This window comes from Phaethon aethereus, assembly GCF_964289735.1.
Source record: "Phaethon aethereus genome assembly, chromosome: Z".
In the NCBI taxonomy this organism is placed as follows: domain Eukaryota; kingdom Metazoa; phylum Chordata; class Aves; order Phaethontiformes; family Phaethontidae; genus Phaethon; species Phaethon aethereus.
Window position 1 is genome coordinate 43,228,374 of NC_138577.1, and position 16,022 is coordinate 43,244,395.

General features: G+C 38.2%; 1 protein-coding gene across 3 annotated transcripts in view; it reads right to left on the reverse strand.

Moving 5' to 3' along the window:
- Positions 1 to 1,758: 1,758 nt before the first annotated feature.
- The window catches only part of PRUNE2 (prune homolog 2 with BCH domain), a gene marked incomplete at its 3' end in the record, with an annotated part of 138,904 nt that continues 124,640 nt past the window's right edge, over positions 1,759 to 16,022 (reverse strand). The window contains exons 13-20 of one of the 3 annotated variants that reach the window (XM_082013549.1): positions 14,962 to 15,064; positions 11,202 to 11,333; positions 10,961 to 11,047; positions 8,169 to 8,267; positions 6,051 to 6,086; positions 5,489 to 5,527; positions 3,939 to 3,986; positions 1,759 to 1,780 (exon numbers count right to left, since the gene is read on the reverse strand). In XM_082013549.1, the coding sequence (XP_081869675.1) occupies positions 1,759 to 1,780; positions 3,939 to 3,986; positions 5,489 to 5,527; positions 6,051 to 6,086; positions 8,169 to 8,267; positions 10,961 to 11,047; positions 11,202 to 11,333; positions 14,962 to 15,064 (566 nt within the window). Of the gene's footprint in view, positions 1,781 to 3,934; positions 3,987 to 5,488; positions 5,528 to 6,050; positions 6,087 to 8,168; positions 8,268 to 10,960; positions 11,048 to 11,201; positions 11,334 to 14,961; positions 15,065 to 16,022 lie in introns of those variants that run through there. The other 2 variants (XM_082013550.1, XM_082013551.1) reach the window with 2 other exon arrangements.

The window sequence follows — 16,022 nt, forward strand, 5'->3', positions numbered from 1 at the left end:
AAGAGACAAACTGACAGAGGTGGAAATGTGCAAATCACAGAATAAAAATATCGATCTTTTAAATGAAGGACAAAATACAATTTTCACTCTCAGTTTAGATCCTACTGAAAAATCAAGGCTCAGGCTGTCCTGCCTTTGGCTTAAACTTTATTCCCCAAGAAAGTTTTTGCTTGTCTTCTCTTTAATTAATAATTCCGGACTGGAAGCAGGACTAGAGTTAGTGCACACGTAAAAGAAGGTGCAAATTATCTTGAATCATTATGTCTTAAGAACTTATTTACAGACAAAGTACAGAATCCACAGATGGAATTTTAGGGCATATGAGAATCTCTTGAAGGTAAGAACGGTATTTCAGAGAATGTGTAACACTTTTACTTCTGTTGGGACATCCCAAAAGGCAGGTGAGTCAGCAGGTGTGGAAAGCGCATGTGTGTGTTCGTTAGAGGAAGAGAAAGCATTAGTCATATTCGTGACTCTTGTCTTTTTAAAGCAGAAAAGCAGAATTCACTCAAGAATTAATTTGCACTCTCTTGTAAAAGAATGGTCGGAGAGATTGCAGTTATTTTCCAGTGAATATGAAAACTTACACTGGAACGTCTTCTGTGCCAGTACACAGGACAGAAGCAAACAAGAAATGCTTAGGGTTTTTTGTTTCCTTTTTATGTTTTTACTGCTGTGTTCTATCACACAGGCAATAAACTGCATTGTAATACTTTTTTTTTTATGTTAGATACACTTTGAATAATACTTTGACATCTATTCCTAACAAATGAGTGTGACTCCCAACTGCAGATTTACACATTTAACCTTCAGTTAAAGGTTAACACACATTTGAACTTCAGTTGTTAGTAGGAAATACGAAGTATTTGTTTCATATTCATAGCATTAATAGCCTTTACGATTGGAGTTAGGATACTGTTTGAAGATTTGTGACTTAAAACAAAAAGTTCTGGAAAAACAGATTTAAAAACCAATAATAAATTAGTGCTCCAAGCCTTTTAGAATGTATGACAATCATGTACAGGATTAGCTGCTTCTATAAAAACTACCTCTAAAATAAAGATACTAAAGTAAATTAATAAAATAAAATTAATTTCAGTTACTCATTTGTCCTCTGGGAGTCTATTTGATGACTAATTATTATATTTTCACTGCATCAGTCTTTTCTGTGACCTAATGAAAAAGTCCTTAGGATTAAATGAACATGGGAAGACTTTTCTGACAGCAAGAAACAGACAAATTCAAGGAAGTCCTGTATCATGTCTAGAATTATTTTTAAACAATGAAGTTGCTGCTACTCTGTAGTAGCAACTACAGAGTAGTTAGCTACAACCAAGCTAACATTTACTGTAACAATAACTATTCAGTTCAGCTATGCATAAACATTAATATGCTGCAGACAAAAATTAAAACAAAAATCCACATCCTCATTGACTTGTTCATGAGGCACACTGTTGGTAAAATGGTACAATTTTAAACAGAAATTGCACACACATAGAAACCAATGCTAGATGACACAGTTTTCCTAATGAAAACTCTATTTCTGAGAAAAACACAAATAACCAAGGTCCCAAATTCTGCTGTTTCCATGGCAACAGGATTGGCCTTTTTGGTCGTCTTGAATTGCTGAATGACACGGAAAAATCATAAACCAAACAAAATTAACCCAAATTGCCTATTGTACACCATGGTCATGGGTGTCTGCGTGATGAAAATCCAAGTGAATCCTCTTCTTCAAATGCCTGGCAGCAATGGTTTTTATTTCAGGGTCATGTCAATGCTATATATTAAAGACAAAAAAACAAACAGAAAAGAACAACAACAACAAAAAAGAAATCAGTGCTATGAAACACGTGGCTAGTCATTTCCTCAGTCCTGAGCTCCCACAAAGTGTTGAGCACCCTCATCTCTCATTTGCTTAAATGCACTGGTGTCAAATAATTTACACACATCCTATCCACTATATATGTACAATACACACCTTAATAAGATCTGTTATGGTTTTATTGAAATGAATAACTACATTCCTAGCACTTCCAATCTGAAGTAGACACCAAATGTGGAAAGATCCACTGGTGGAATGACACCACAGTGTGGCAAGATATGGGTGCCCCTAAAAATGTTTCTAGGAGTATGGTTTTGCCCATTTAGTGCAGAGCACATGTCATCAAAAACTTTAGAAGCATTCTTTAGAATAAGAAGTTGTCAACATAAACATTGCTCAAAATACAATTTTCCTCACAGAATACATAACTATTTAAAGCACCCTCAATTTATTAACTGTTACAGAATATACCGGGTTCTTCACTGTGAATTATTTAATAATTTTTATTTTTAAAGTCATGAGGAAGTGCAAGAAGTTGAAAAAAATAGAACACAAGAGAGCGTGACAATAGACAAAAGCCTTTGGAATAGATACAAGAAAGACAACAGAAGCAAACTAAGAGCTGGGTAGACTCCAGAGAGGTTTCAGCAGAAAGCATACAGAATAAAAGTCTGCGTAAAACTGCTGTTGTGGAGGCATTTGCATGGGAAATCCTATTTTCTGAAGAAATGACAGCAGAAATGAGTGATAGGAACACAGGAAAATTATTGCCACTTGTGAAGACAGATTCATATTTATGCAGAGAAAATGTAAATATCAGGAATTAGCATTAATTTGGCCTATTTATTTAAGCTAAATATAAATTGTCTTCTCATATTGCTTTTTGCTGCCCAGCTTCTCTTTTGAGAAAAACAGGAAAAGCCTGTTCAAGCCACAAAAAGGCCAAAATAATAAATAAATAGTCTTTAACATATTATTTATTTTCTGTTCTCATACTTAAAAAAACCCAGTTCTCATATTGACTCGTTACAGAATAAACAGTGTCTGAGGAGGGAAAAAAAAAAAGATGCTCCGACATCTTATGTCAACTGCTCTAGGAATCAGGAATTTAGCTTATGGTGCTCACCTATGTATCAGCACCTGTGATAGATTACTAGAGTACAATTTTATTTTAAAAAAGTGACAAGAAAAGCTCATATATTGCTACATATATTTCGTATTAATACTCATGCTATTGATGGAATCTTTTAATGAGGAGTCAGGCTTACTACATGCTGTTTCCTGAACAACATTCCGGTGTGAGACACCTGTGTACTTCTACATACCAGTCAGATGGGTAGGGACAGCAAAGTCCCCAGTGGCTCCTCCCCAGCACCCGCTGGCCAGGAATACACACGCTGCCGCCACGGCCAGTCCCCCCGACATGCTACTCTAGCCACCAATGGCAGCAACAAACACCCTTACGGATGCCCAGTAAGAGCAGTGCAGGGTTTTCCATTCGCATGCTTCAGTTATGGTATCGGACGGAGGAACAGCATGCCAGAGGACCGACATATTCTCATTTCCAAGGGAACCAGCCCAGCTTTGAAAGGAAGAGACATAAAGATACTGGAGATTTAGTCAGGGAGGTAACTATGAAAGAAGCTGAGAAGCACAAAAAGCAAAGAGAAGGAAGGCAACGAGACCACAACCCAGAAATCAAAGTAAAATATATGACTTTTTCATCTCTGAATGAGAATGGCAAGTTTACTGCTTTACTTTTTAATTGAGGATAACGTATGGGACCATCTTCACTCTGATCATGTCGCACTTTTTCTATCTGTTTTCCACATAACTTAACCTGAATATCCTCAGGCTAAGAATTCTACCTGTCTCTGCTTGGAAATGGTCGAGGACACTCTCAACACATCTGCAATGCAAACAGAATAAATCCTAACTTCAGTGCTTTTTCTGCTTGCATACGTTGAAGCTCCTGAAAATAACTACAAAAGAATTTAGGTCTTCAAAAAGCCTTATGGAGTCTACTCAGTCTCAGTTTCTAGCAGCATGGTTGTAAAATAATGTTAAAATGTAAAATAATGTTAAAATGACAGTATTAGGAATAAATTCTTACTCCTGCTCCACTGAAGTAATTTCTGGATCATTTGAGAGGCAGCTAGTTCTGGGTACAAGGAAAAAGAGATAGTAGTAAACATTTCTTCTCTGTTTATTTCTTTCTCTTTTTAAATATGACATCAAATGTGGGAGGTGCAATAACTAACTGTAGTGATTATCTTTGACAGCACAAATAGGAATGTAGTGAGCTTAGTGCCTGCAACACAAATTAGTTTGAGTAATAATTTTTTAAGCTATTTTTTTCAGGGCAGGGAAATGCACTACAGTGACTCTATACATCCAACAATAACAATGATCAGTGATGCCTCATATGAATGTTTAGTTCCCTTTTCACTTGCTATGCTGCAGCCTGCACTCTTTTAAATGAAAGGAGTAACAAGAAAGCAGCTTTCTGCCACAGAGTTTCCATTGTCATACGCTACAATGCATTTGAAAATGTTTGAACAGAAGGGATAGAAGTTGCATTTCAAGGCTGGGTGCGCCTCTTTTGTTTAAGAAAATATTCAGGTGGTATCAGATAACTCCTTATGTGAATTTATTGCTTCTGAGGAAGTCTAACTGCAAGAATGAAAAAGCAGTAGCCAGTGTTTTGGGAATTTCTCTATGGCTCTTTTAAAAGCTACTCTCAGGAGAAACAGAGGAAAATGTGTACCACAAAAGAATAAACTTTAGAAAAAATAGAACAAAGAAGAAATGGTAAGATGAAAATTCTGAAGTGCACAAGCTAAAGGAAAGAGACTGAAAAGAAACCTCAAAAACTCAAAATCTTTGGTCACAAAAACCTCAGGGTCATACTAAACCTGACAGACACAGCTCCCTTCTCCGGAATCTCGTTTATGACACACATGTGAAAAAAGTGCACTGGTTACTTTCTAAGCTCTGCTCAGTGAGTCAAGACTGTGTCCTTCCCGTTAAGGATTTCTATGGTACTTCACATGGTACTACCTCAGTATGTTAAAGTCAAAGCACAGGGTTACAAGTTTAAAGTATCTGATCATCAGCTGACACTGATTTATTAAGCGACCATTAGACAATACAATATTATCAGGTACTAACCCACTGGCCTATCCAACCAACAGTGGAAGACAGGAAAAGTTGCCTACCTACCTACCTTAACTGAGAATGAGGTACAACAGCTATCCCTAACTTAGAAAATTATAAAAAATAATTTTTAAAAATAACTACCTCCTAAAAACTTTGTGAGTCATCTGACATAATGGGTGAGGGGTAGAAAATGTTTAATGAACAATTTTAATGGAGTAAAAAAGCGATTTCAGTCCTCCCCATGACTATAGCAACAATAATCAAAAAAGAGCAAAAACGTTTTTTTGTAGCGTAAGGTTATGATTATTCCTTACTCAGACCCAACAGTACAAAAGCAGGCTGCTTACAGTGAGAGGGGAAGTCAATTCACAGATGGGGCAACTTACACAGCAGTCGAAACTACGAGTGGATTGCCGTACCAAACACATAATGTACTACTGCATTCAATCCATTCCTGTCAACCAAGTAAATATAATGCCAGCATTGAGCCGAAAGCTATCTTACTTGGCTGCTTCTGAAGTTTCCCTCAGCTCTTCATCCAGTCTGCGTGAGTGAAAGTTATTGATATAAAGAAACAAAGAAGCAAGCAGAGCGTAAGAGAGAAGCAGAGCAATAGCAGAGCAAAGAACAAATACTGTACATGCTTCTAAAATAGGCACCCAGTATGTGCACGGACCCTAGAGCTCTTCAGTTCAGTACGATACTGTTTATCCCTGTGCTCAACCCACCTCTAATTTCTAGCTCCTTATTTAGCTCATTTGGAGGCAGGAACGTAAAAGCAGCAGGGATCCGAGGCATGCCCCGTGGGCAGAGCTGGAAGCGTTCAGTTGCTCTATCAGACAGTATTAAACTAGCTGCAGCCTGGGCCAAGTCAAGGACATTTACAGCTGAGTAAGTTTTATTTGCAAGGGAGGCTGATCTCAACAGCTTGAAGGGGGAAGTAAGATTCCACATCATTGCAAGTCCTCCCTCATTCAGCTGTTGAGGTCGCCTGCAAGTGAAGAAGGGCTGTCACACAGATTCACTCCATTATGAGCAGCAGCATGGGCTAGAAAGCAAGTTTTACCTCATTCTTCTCTTAATACACTTCTCTTCATCATACCTTACAAGGTAAGAGTGGGTGAAGGAAGAGAAAAGATGTACAAGTTCATATGATCCAACAGGCACATTGTAACCCACTTTGGTAAAAACTACCAAACCACCACACAACCCAATCCCTGGCATAACCCCACGAATGTTCTACAGGTGAGATTCCTCCTGACCATAGCGGTATTTCTGTTTTTGCCAGTGGAGCAATTATGAAACTGAAAGCTGAATTTTATTTTCTTTTATTTTGCTACAGGAATCTTTCTCAATTTCCAGCAGAAGGGAAGCTATCAACTGAACACTGCTCTTCTCCCTGTGGCATGGGAATAATCACTCACAGTGCCTTGAATGCACACACCCACTACATCTTCCTATGACGGTATCTTGGAAATGCTTGCCACCAATGGGCACACTTGTCAGCTTTCAAATTTTTTCTTCAGCAAAATCATGATCTCTCATGTGGCTGCTGCTGACATGAAGCAGGCAGTTCCCTAAAATTTCTTAAGCTCTAAGTCCTAAAGTTTCTTTGGTACTGGTGCTGTGACCATTTCACCTTTGGTCTGAGAGGTGAATAGACTTTCCAAACAGTTTTCAGTCTACAGGGGAGAAAACGTGTGCAACGCAGATGCGCGTACTGCTACAGACAGTGTAACAGCAGAAACAGAGAAACACACCAATCACCAAGTTAAGGTCTGTATCAGGGAGAACTGTAAGAAACTAAATTCCTGTTTACAGGAATCAAGAGGAAGGGAGAGAAGGAGGAAAGGATGGAGGGAGGATGAAAAAGTTTTAGGGATGTTAAAGGGATGCAAATTCTGGACATCTCATCAGGTGACCAACGACCTCTGTGCTCCACATTCTTACCATTACTCCACGTCTAAAGAAGTTACAGCAGCAAATACACTGGGGTGGAAGTCCCTACAATCCCTGATTTCACAACTATAATTTACTATTTTTACAAGTGCCACGGCAAGAATTGAGCTTCCACTTGCTCCCTGGGATTACACCAAAAGTATCAGAGCAACCACCCTCAATGAAGGAAATTATGCTGCTTTCACAACTACTGTGAGGCAGGTGTGAAAACTCTTCCTTAGGCTGAAGAGATCTATGACAGCTCCAGATGAAGTGTTCTTCATACCTAGCCACTGACAAACCATAAGGAAAAGACAATCACACTTGTGTGTTTATTCATCAAAATACTTTCTAGTACAGAATGCTTGCCTGTTCAAAACCTAGGACATTTGATAAAAAGAATCATTAAAAAAAAGCATTCTTGAACAGCATATATTTTTAATAATGACCCACATGAAAACCATGATTGCTTTCCAAGGTTTTCACTCTTGATATATCATTTCAGTTTTTTGTTTTCGCATCTGAAATAAAGCCAGTTGAGGTCAGCAATTCAAATCAAACTCCTACAATTTTTTAGTAGGTATCTGCCCTTTAGAAATAACCGCATTTAAAAAACCCTTACACATGAGAAGCAAGAACTGATACACCGTCTTTCAGTGGTTCTCGGTTAAACCATGAAAATCAACAAGATACCGTAGAGTGAACCTGTGGACTTTCAGTGGTTTTCTACTGAACAGGCTATCTTTGAATTACTGTTTCCATTCAAAGCTCTGTATGACTGAAAAACATTTTTACTTAAATAGTGGTAAAATTGTAGCATAGGTGGTAAAATGTAGCATAGGTGACACCTGTGGAAGGGTTAAACTTTTTCCCTGTTTTCTTTCTGGGTTGCAATTAGTGAGGGAACAGTCTGTTCCAATTCAGATTATACAGTCATAGGGTTGATGAAGGGACTCTGAGCCTGAATGGTTTTGTTCATTTTACCAGCAGTATCTTTTGGCCAAGTACAAAACCCTCCTCTTCCTATAAATGCTGGTCCCCTAGGAGTATATGTTTATTTTGTGTTTCAATTACACAGTGTTTTTCTGCTTCTCAGTTTGACGGTGGAATTGTGGAACAACACATGAGCATGTGTAACATAGTAGGAAGGGGCTTTCTGGTTTTCTAACAGACTCTGAAACTCTATTATTAGTTTGTGGAAATAGTTTCCATTAGAACAAGAACACACCTACTGTACATCACTTACTTGACAATACTGTCTGGTATGTGGACATATTCCATTGGAATCATCTCACGAAGCTCTGCCAACGTGTTGACATACTGTATCTTACTGCTGAACTTAGAGCTGAAACACAGAAACAACATGTTAATTGACTCCCCCCCCAACCCACAATTTTTTATGATGTATTAAGAAAAAGAGAAGGTACGTACTTAATGTATTAAATAATTAAGCATTTTAAATTCATATTTCAATTAGAGTTCAGCTGATCATGAGCATACCTGAGTTCTAGTGATGCTGAGGTCAAGTCTAGACCTTTGCTGTTCCTTGTTTAAGCTGAATCACAGTATTTAGGACATTATAAATTGTAATGCCTACATACTAGGCAATGCAATTAGTTTTATAGTTCGAAGGAGCTGTATTAAAATTCTGAAAAGAATCAGATCCCCTACACCATACTTACATGTAAAAAGAGATGGGAAGCATTCACTTGACATGGTCATGATGAATTAACATCAAGTGATTGTGATGAATTAGCATTTATATTTGACACTGATTCTCAATCAAACATAAACTTTCTCATTTCTTTAGATGAGTACAGATCTGATTGTGTATGTGCATGTCTATTATTACTGCAGGGCTGTATTCTGAGGAAATACTTCCCTTGTTTATTTCAGCTATATGACCCTTTATTGTGTTTGAGAAATGATCACTCAGAAAGAGGCTAAACTGTTCAGAAAACACACTTAAAAAAATAAGGCTATTCATTTGTCTAACCTGAATTATTTTACAGGTATCAGCTTCTGAGAAATGTATCTTTCTCATTTGACTCATAAAGCAATTTTCCAAATTTAGCTCTGGTTGTATTTAGATAGTCTTTTAACATCAGTAAAAGACTGATGCACATTAACCATAAATGTTCTAAAGTGTAAGGCCATGCAAAATAGAACATATTCTTCCTATTTACTGCTTATTTGTGTGTATGACCAGACAACATGAAGCCTTGGAAATGGCTCTGAGCAGAAGGTTACTGCCCCTCCCCTCACCATACATAATATTCCTAGTAAGGTCAAGTCAGACAACTGAAATAGGAATACATGAAGATACTGTGAATAGTTGTTTAACATAATCCGTTTTAATTTGTCTCTGTACCAAATCAGCATCACTAGGCACACACACTGGAGCAGGCCAATGGTCACGTTTTAAGATGCATGAACTCACAATTGTCCAGTCAAAGCCATGATATCATACAGATAATTCTTAGCATTTTATCCAAAATGTAAATCATAGTCTGCATCATCTGAACTGCAGCTAAAGTAATTTGGCAAGCTGCAAGCCAATCAGAAGCTTCTACAGGTGGGGAGGGGGGAGGAAAAAAATATCTTTCAAGGATTAATTTTTCTACTTGAGAATTCTCCTGGGTCCACCAATTTCATCACAGTGATTGACTTCTGAGTAATTGCTTTATGTGGGAATCTGTGTATGGGCATCCCAAATACATGACCAAAATACTTTTTGAGGTAGATTTGACTGCAGTATACCCTGAGTGACTTGACTGTCCCTTGCCATTCTGTTGTCTTTCAGTTTCTTGATTCCTACCGTTTCATCCTGCATCTCAGCCGAAATAGAATAAAATTATGTTGCTCATGTTTAACTGTCTCACTGAAAACTCTGCTTTTCTTGAGACCAATTAATTTCTTACTCTAAAATTCCCACCATGCATGCCAGTGGTTTGGTGAACAGTTTGGGTCTAGCAAACTAAGCTACAGACACCAGCCTTCAATCTAATCAAGTTTCTATCTCCTCATGCTGCTTTTTACTGAATTGATCCTCTCTTTTCATGCCTCCTGGAGTTTTTCACTCAGCTTTCTCATAGTGCTCTTCTGTCCTCAGTGAGGGTTCAAATATCTTATGTCATCTTCCACAAAAGTCACATTGGCCATGTGGCTTGCCTACCTTTTTTCATTTCACATTTGAACTTCACCTTCTTCTTGCAGAGACTCAATCTACTTGGCTGAAATGGAGAGTTTTAACTGGTCTCTGTTGTGTCTAGTTCTGTACAGCTAATTTGACTTGCAAAACTATTTAGAGCGAACCTTTACTCCTGTTTGGCAATGCAAAATCTCTAGTCATTGCTGCTCAGTATGGTCATTCTGAATATTTGCTGTGTGGCTTCTGTAGTTGATGCTGCTTCTCCTTCCTGAAGCAACTCTTTCTCATACCTGTCACTCTGTTCTCCCTGACCTCAGGATTTCAACTGCATAGTTGCCCATCTTCTTCAACAGCTTGTGAGGTCTTCAGGGTCTTTAACATTTCTTTGCTTTTCTACTAATCAATGGATTATTTTTGGTGGCATAAAACCTTTTTTGGAAACAGGACTCCTATGCATTGACACAGCTCACAGTGCTGGCTGTCCTCTTGCATGAGCAGTAACTAATTTTTTTAAACTCAGAATTGTAGCTTAGTCTTGCCCCATAGCCAGGATTTTTTTAATGAGGTGATTATCATTACATGGAGACCCCTTTTCTACAAGCCTTTTAGGTGGGCTTGGAACAAAGACAATTTTAAGGGACTGAATTCCCAGTTCTGCATACACATACGAGTTTACGGTATCAGGCCTGTGATATTTGCAACTAGATAGTCACATAAATCACAGGGGTTTTTCCACTCACTTTAGGAAAGTCAGCTTCAACTGTCAAAATCTCAACATGAACTGTAATATAAGCACTCTTCAGTGAAAGATTAAGAGCCATGTTTGATGATTTAATGTACTTCTGTATTCTTAGAGACATAGAAAATCACTGGTATTCACTACATACCTTATAAAAGGTCGTGTCACAGCCAGAATTGTCCTGATAAACCATGACGGATGAACAATTATAAATGATTTCAAATTCTTCCGTAATCTAAGTAAAAAAGAAATGTTTTCTTAAAAAAAAGCAAAAACCCACAAAACGTACAGAAAGATCATATACAGTGAACACTGTCATGCAGGGGAGTAGCAGAAATAGATAGTGTTTAAAATAATGGTTGTGGATCAGAAAGGAAACTACTACTCACCGTCGATCAATCATCTGGTAACATTTTTTCATCCAACCCAGTCCAGGCATCCTTCTTCTTGGTGTTGCTCCATTCAAGTAGACAATCATATAGTCTTCAGCTACCATCAGCTCTAAGGTACTGATTACATAGCTGATAAAAGTGCAGAAGTAAGTGAGCACATACTTCACATTATCTACTTTAGTCCAAACTAAATCAATCTACTAGGAATAAATCAAGGCAGACTGTGCAATTTATGACAAGACAGTGTTTTCTTTTCCTTTAAACCAATGCAAACTAGCCCTAGTTGCCATGCTACCTGTAGATGTATAACTAGAAACCCACAACCTTATCTGCATCGTCAGAAATACGTGGTTTCCTCACAAAGACACAGTTTCAATAGCGAGTTTTCAAATATCACAGGTGACTGCTTTTTCTTAAACGGGCATGAAATCATAAATTTTTTCAAGGGAGAAGGTCCAGGCACTTCTGAGATTAACTGTTGAGAAACTTCTCTTCACTATTAATTGTCATGTTTGTTCAATGCAAAAACAAGGGTCAGGAGAAGACACTCGTCTATAATTCTTGTGATCCTCACACTACTGCTACTAAGTCTGTGGCTGCCAACTACAAACACTTTGAATCTCAGGGCTCATGCAACTTGTCCATCCACCGGCCTTCTGACAGGACAGAGCAGTCCATGGCATCACTTCATCTTGAGAGCACATCACTCCAAACACTCATTAAATTCCTCAGCTCAGCAATGATAATTCAGACAGAACAGTGCTCTTGGGGCCAAACTCACCCCACCTAGAAGAGCACAGTACTCAGTCAAATGAAAGGGTAGCTAGCTTTAAATTCTTGTCCGGGACTATACATGCAGACGCTCTGCTCAGCTTCAGTAGTCCCTACCTCACCTGGGAGTTGTTCATCACAGGAATGTTCAAATTGTTCCCTCTACTACCCAGCCCCAAGTCATGCTTATGTAAAAAAACTACAGTGAAAAATCACAAGTCACACCTTAAAAACCTGAATGCCTGAGTGTGCTCACTACAAAAGGCAGTTCTATCCCTGAGCATAATGGCCCCTTTCACAGGTGTATGGGAATGACTCATGATCTAATCTAACCCTTAAATTCCTTAAAATGTAGTTTCTTTAAACAAAGAGTAGGAAATCTAGTTCTCACCAAAGAGAATGATGTTTTACCTGGGCATAAAGTAGGCAGTCATTAACTGACCATTCCATGCATTTGATATATCCCATCTAAATCACTACTCACTCAATGCTTTTCACTGCTGGCTTTCTCACCTTGCAGTTCTGCATTCCTTCCTTCTGCCCAACATTTGTAAAGGCTCATGTCTAACAGTGAATTATCAAAGCGGGGCATTGTATAGATATTCTGATGCAAAAAGCTTAATCTAACTGAACCTCCTGACTATTCAGGTTACAAAACTAGCTCTTCCCATGGGGCACAACATCTAGTGCTTTAAAGGCATTTAGACACTGAAACATATGAAAAGTGTGTATAAATACTTCTGAATGCACTACAAGCCTTTCAGTTATAGAAACAGACAGTCTGAAAAATGTCTGTGTCTAGGTACAAAGGAAATTGTGAATATTACAAATAATCAGTTAGAGTAAGAACAATCACGCATACTTCTCTTCAAGAGTAAGACAAGTATTACAACAAAAAGGAACCTCTGCTAGTTTTTTAGTCAGATCTCACTTATCTCATATACTTTCACTCAACAGCTCTTATTAATCGTGTGTTGAATTAGACCATTTGCTATTTTAGGGATGCTGAGCTCTCCTGCAAATCTTATCTAACTGGTAATTTCTTATTATTCGGTAATAATGGTAATTTCTTTATTGTTTTAAAAGACAGACAGCATGTTTCTCATTGACTAGAATAATTCTCTCACTCTGAAAGTAAGAAGTACTGGTTTTGCATTTCAAAGTGTAGTTTTTCAAGTTGTGATTCTTTTAAAAAACTTTTAAACTCTAGACTGTATCAGGTAGCCACAAATGAAACAGCAGAATTTTCTGTGTGGATCTGCATCACCTAGAGGTGCTGTAGAAGATGCTGTCTCAAAGAGTTTTGGCTCAAACCCAGCTCTTCAAAGATAGTTTTACAACTATCTTTGTTACCTGTCAAGGTAACAAATAGGAACAAGGTAACTGGAAATACTGGAAAGGTAACAGAAGAGAAAGTAACTGCAAAACTCATGAACAAGTGAGGACAGTTGTCAGTCAGAAACTAGAGATGGCTTATATACTGCAAGTGCACAGTTATCTATCTATCAGAAACACACTGTATAAAAAATTATAATAGATTTAGTGATTTGCAGGTCTCTCTGGACCCCTATATAATTCAGTAGCAAAGAATTCACAAATATTTACATATATCAGTTATTGGCTATGTTCTAAACTGTTGCACTCTCTCTATTTCAATGCAATGAATAGACCTACACCTGAAAGAAAGGGGTGATCTGATTTTCCCTTTTCTTGTTGTCCTACAGAGAACGAAGAGTCTATAAAAGATGAAGGTTCACACTACTACCCTAGAAAAAGACAGTGAGTTATAAAATTGACGTTGGCACTATCCTCAAGTGATGTGGAAAAGTCTCTTAAGGCTTGAAAAGGCTCTCTCTGCAAAGTCCATTTACCACCAGCTCTTATCTATGAACAGGGGTCTTGGGTGAAGTCAAAGAACAACTATTTAATGTTAGTCACGGTTACTCTGAACTTTGGTTCCTAGTTATCAAGTGTAGCCAGTGTAGCAATTCCTTTCCTCTAATCACTGGGCATTGTGTAAATCAGTTACTGCAGATGACATGGGGGTCTTAAAGGCTCTACCAGAAAAATGCTAGCAGTTGGCCTGACCTGGAACTAAAGCACTCAATCTTGTTTTTCACACATAGACACAATGTTGAAGGCATTGGCTGTCACCACATGTATCTTCAAGGACTGGAGTGTTAAGGAGACTGGTCTGTGCTCTTGGTGCCTTGTAAGTGGAAAATAGCGAAGGCTAGGCCTCTGCTGGCTTTGGAAATGACTTACTGGTTTTAGCATAGAAAATGCTGGCATGATTGACTTTTTAACAGCTGTAAGTTGGAAGTAGTTGGAAGCACTTCAGGGGAGGGCTGCCTTCTCAATTTTTGGCTGCCAAACCAAACTGCTATTAGGAGTAATTTTCCTGTGATGAATTTGGGTTGATGTGGTCAAATTTGTGTCCTGCGCAACTGGCCCCTGCCACTTCTGACTGAATCAGAAGCAGCTAGAGTCAGGAAAAATATCTAGAGCTGTTTGCATCAGCAACTTTCATTCATCCTCTATTTTTAAAACAAGTATCACAAAATGGTCCTGTGACCTCTAAACACAGCCACAGCACGTATTTAAAATACAATTATAGTTATACATAGTGATAATATATAATAAACAACGAACACTGAAAACCAGTCTGGTGGCCTAAGTCCCTGCTGATTGTTCTCAGCAAGGGCTGGAAATCACTAGTAAACAGTGCCGTGATTGTAGGCCGAGGAAGCTGAATTCCTTGAGATTTAGGGAGATACTACAGTCAGCTTAAGTGGGAGGGTGAGTAGGTAGAGAATACCAAAATAATACTGCACTGAGCAGTTTATCTAAAACTATTTTCCTTGTCATTCAGATCACTCCCCTTCTAATGACCAAAATTACATCTTAATTAAAGACAGTTTATCTCTCACTACATAATTACGAGTACTAACTCAAAAGACGGTCACATTGCTCACATATCACTCACAGAAAAAGATTTTCCATGACATAGTTGTAATCAGTTCGACTGCTGTCTGGCAAGAAGCATGCCGCAAACACAATGATAGCATTCAGACCATCACCATAGTACCCTGTGGAAAAAACGAAAAGGCATTTTTATCTTTGTCAAAGGCTCTTAACAAGATAAATTTAAAAAGAAATCTCAAAGTCCTGGAAGAGAGTGATTATGTCTACTACTGAAGAAGACCGAAAATATATGAACTACCTTCAAGTGATAAGGAATTAGGATAGTCAGTTATGTTGAATTCCTGAAAAACAGACTAAGCACAACGGTTGGGAAACTTTTTATAAATATTGGCAAAAAACCCTTATTCTACTTTGTAAGTAATACAATCTTATCTGAACTCCTGGTTCATTGCATCCCTACAGCAATTGTGTGCTGAATGCTCACCTTAGACTGAAGAATAAGGGACTAAAGAAAATATTCTACATTTGTTATCCTGCATCTTTTGAATGATGTTTCACAAAGTCTCACAATGCAATCTCAGTTGTATTGCGCAGCTCCAATGGCCACAGGATATTACGATTGCACCCCACTATACCTTAAAAGCTCCTGGGAATTGGTTAAATAATTTTCTGCAAGTTTTGTATAAAATCTTTTTTAGCTTGGACACTGCAGTTGTACAATACTGGCATTCTCTGGGCTGCACAACTGCTTAACAATAGCTCTAAACCCACAAACCTGCAGCACTACTGTTCTGGGGTCCAAGACAGCTGTTTGTCACCGAAAAGCAAGTATTTTTTTTTCATGATGGATTAATGCAGGTTAATCTTCCCCACAATCCTTTGCAGCTGCTACAGATTTCTGTATTCATGATAAACACAAAATACTCCTGCATTTCAGTTGAAAGTTTTGTTTAAAAGTTAGATGCAATTAAGACACTTTAGAAATGGCTGTAGGTACATAGCACTAACGACTCATAGAGATAGAAGCACTTGGACAATGACTTCAAAGCCTTTCAAAAGAGGCAGGAGAATCTAACCGTGAGTGAGAGACAATAATGGTTGTGAAGGAAACCTTGAATCTCC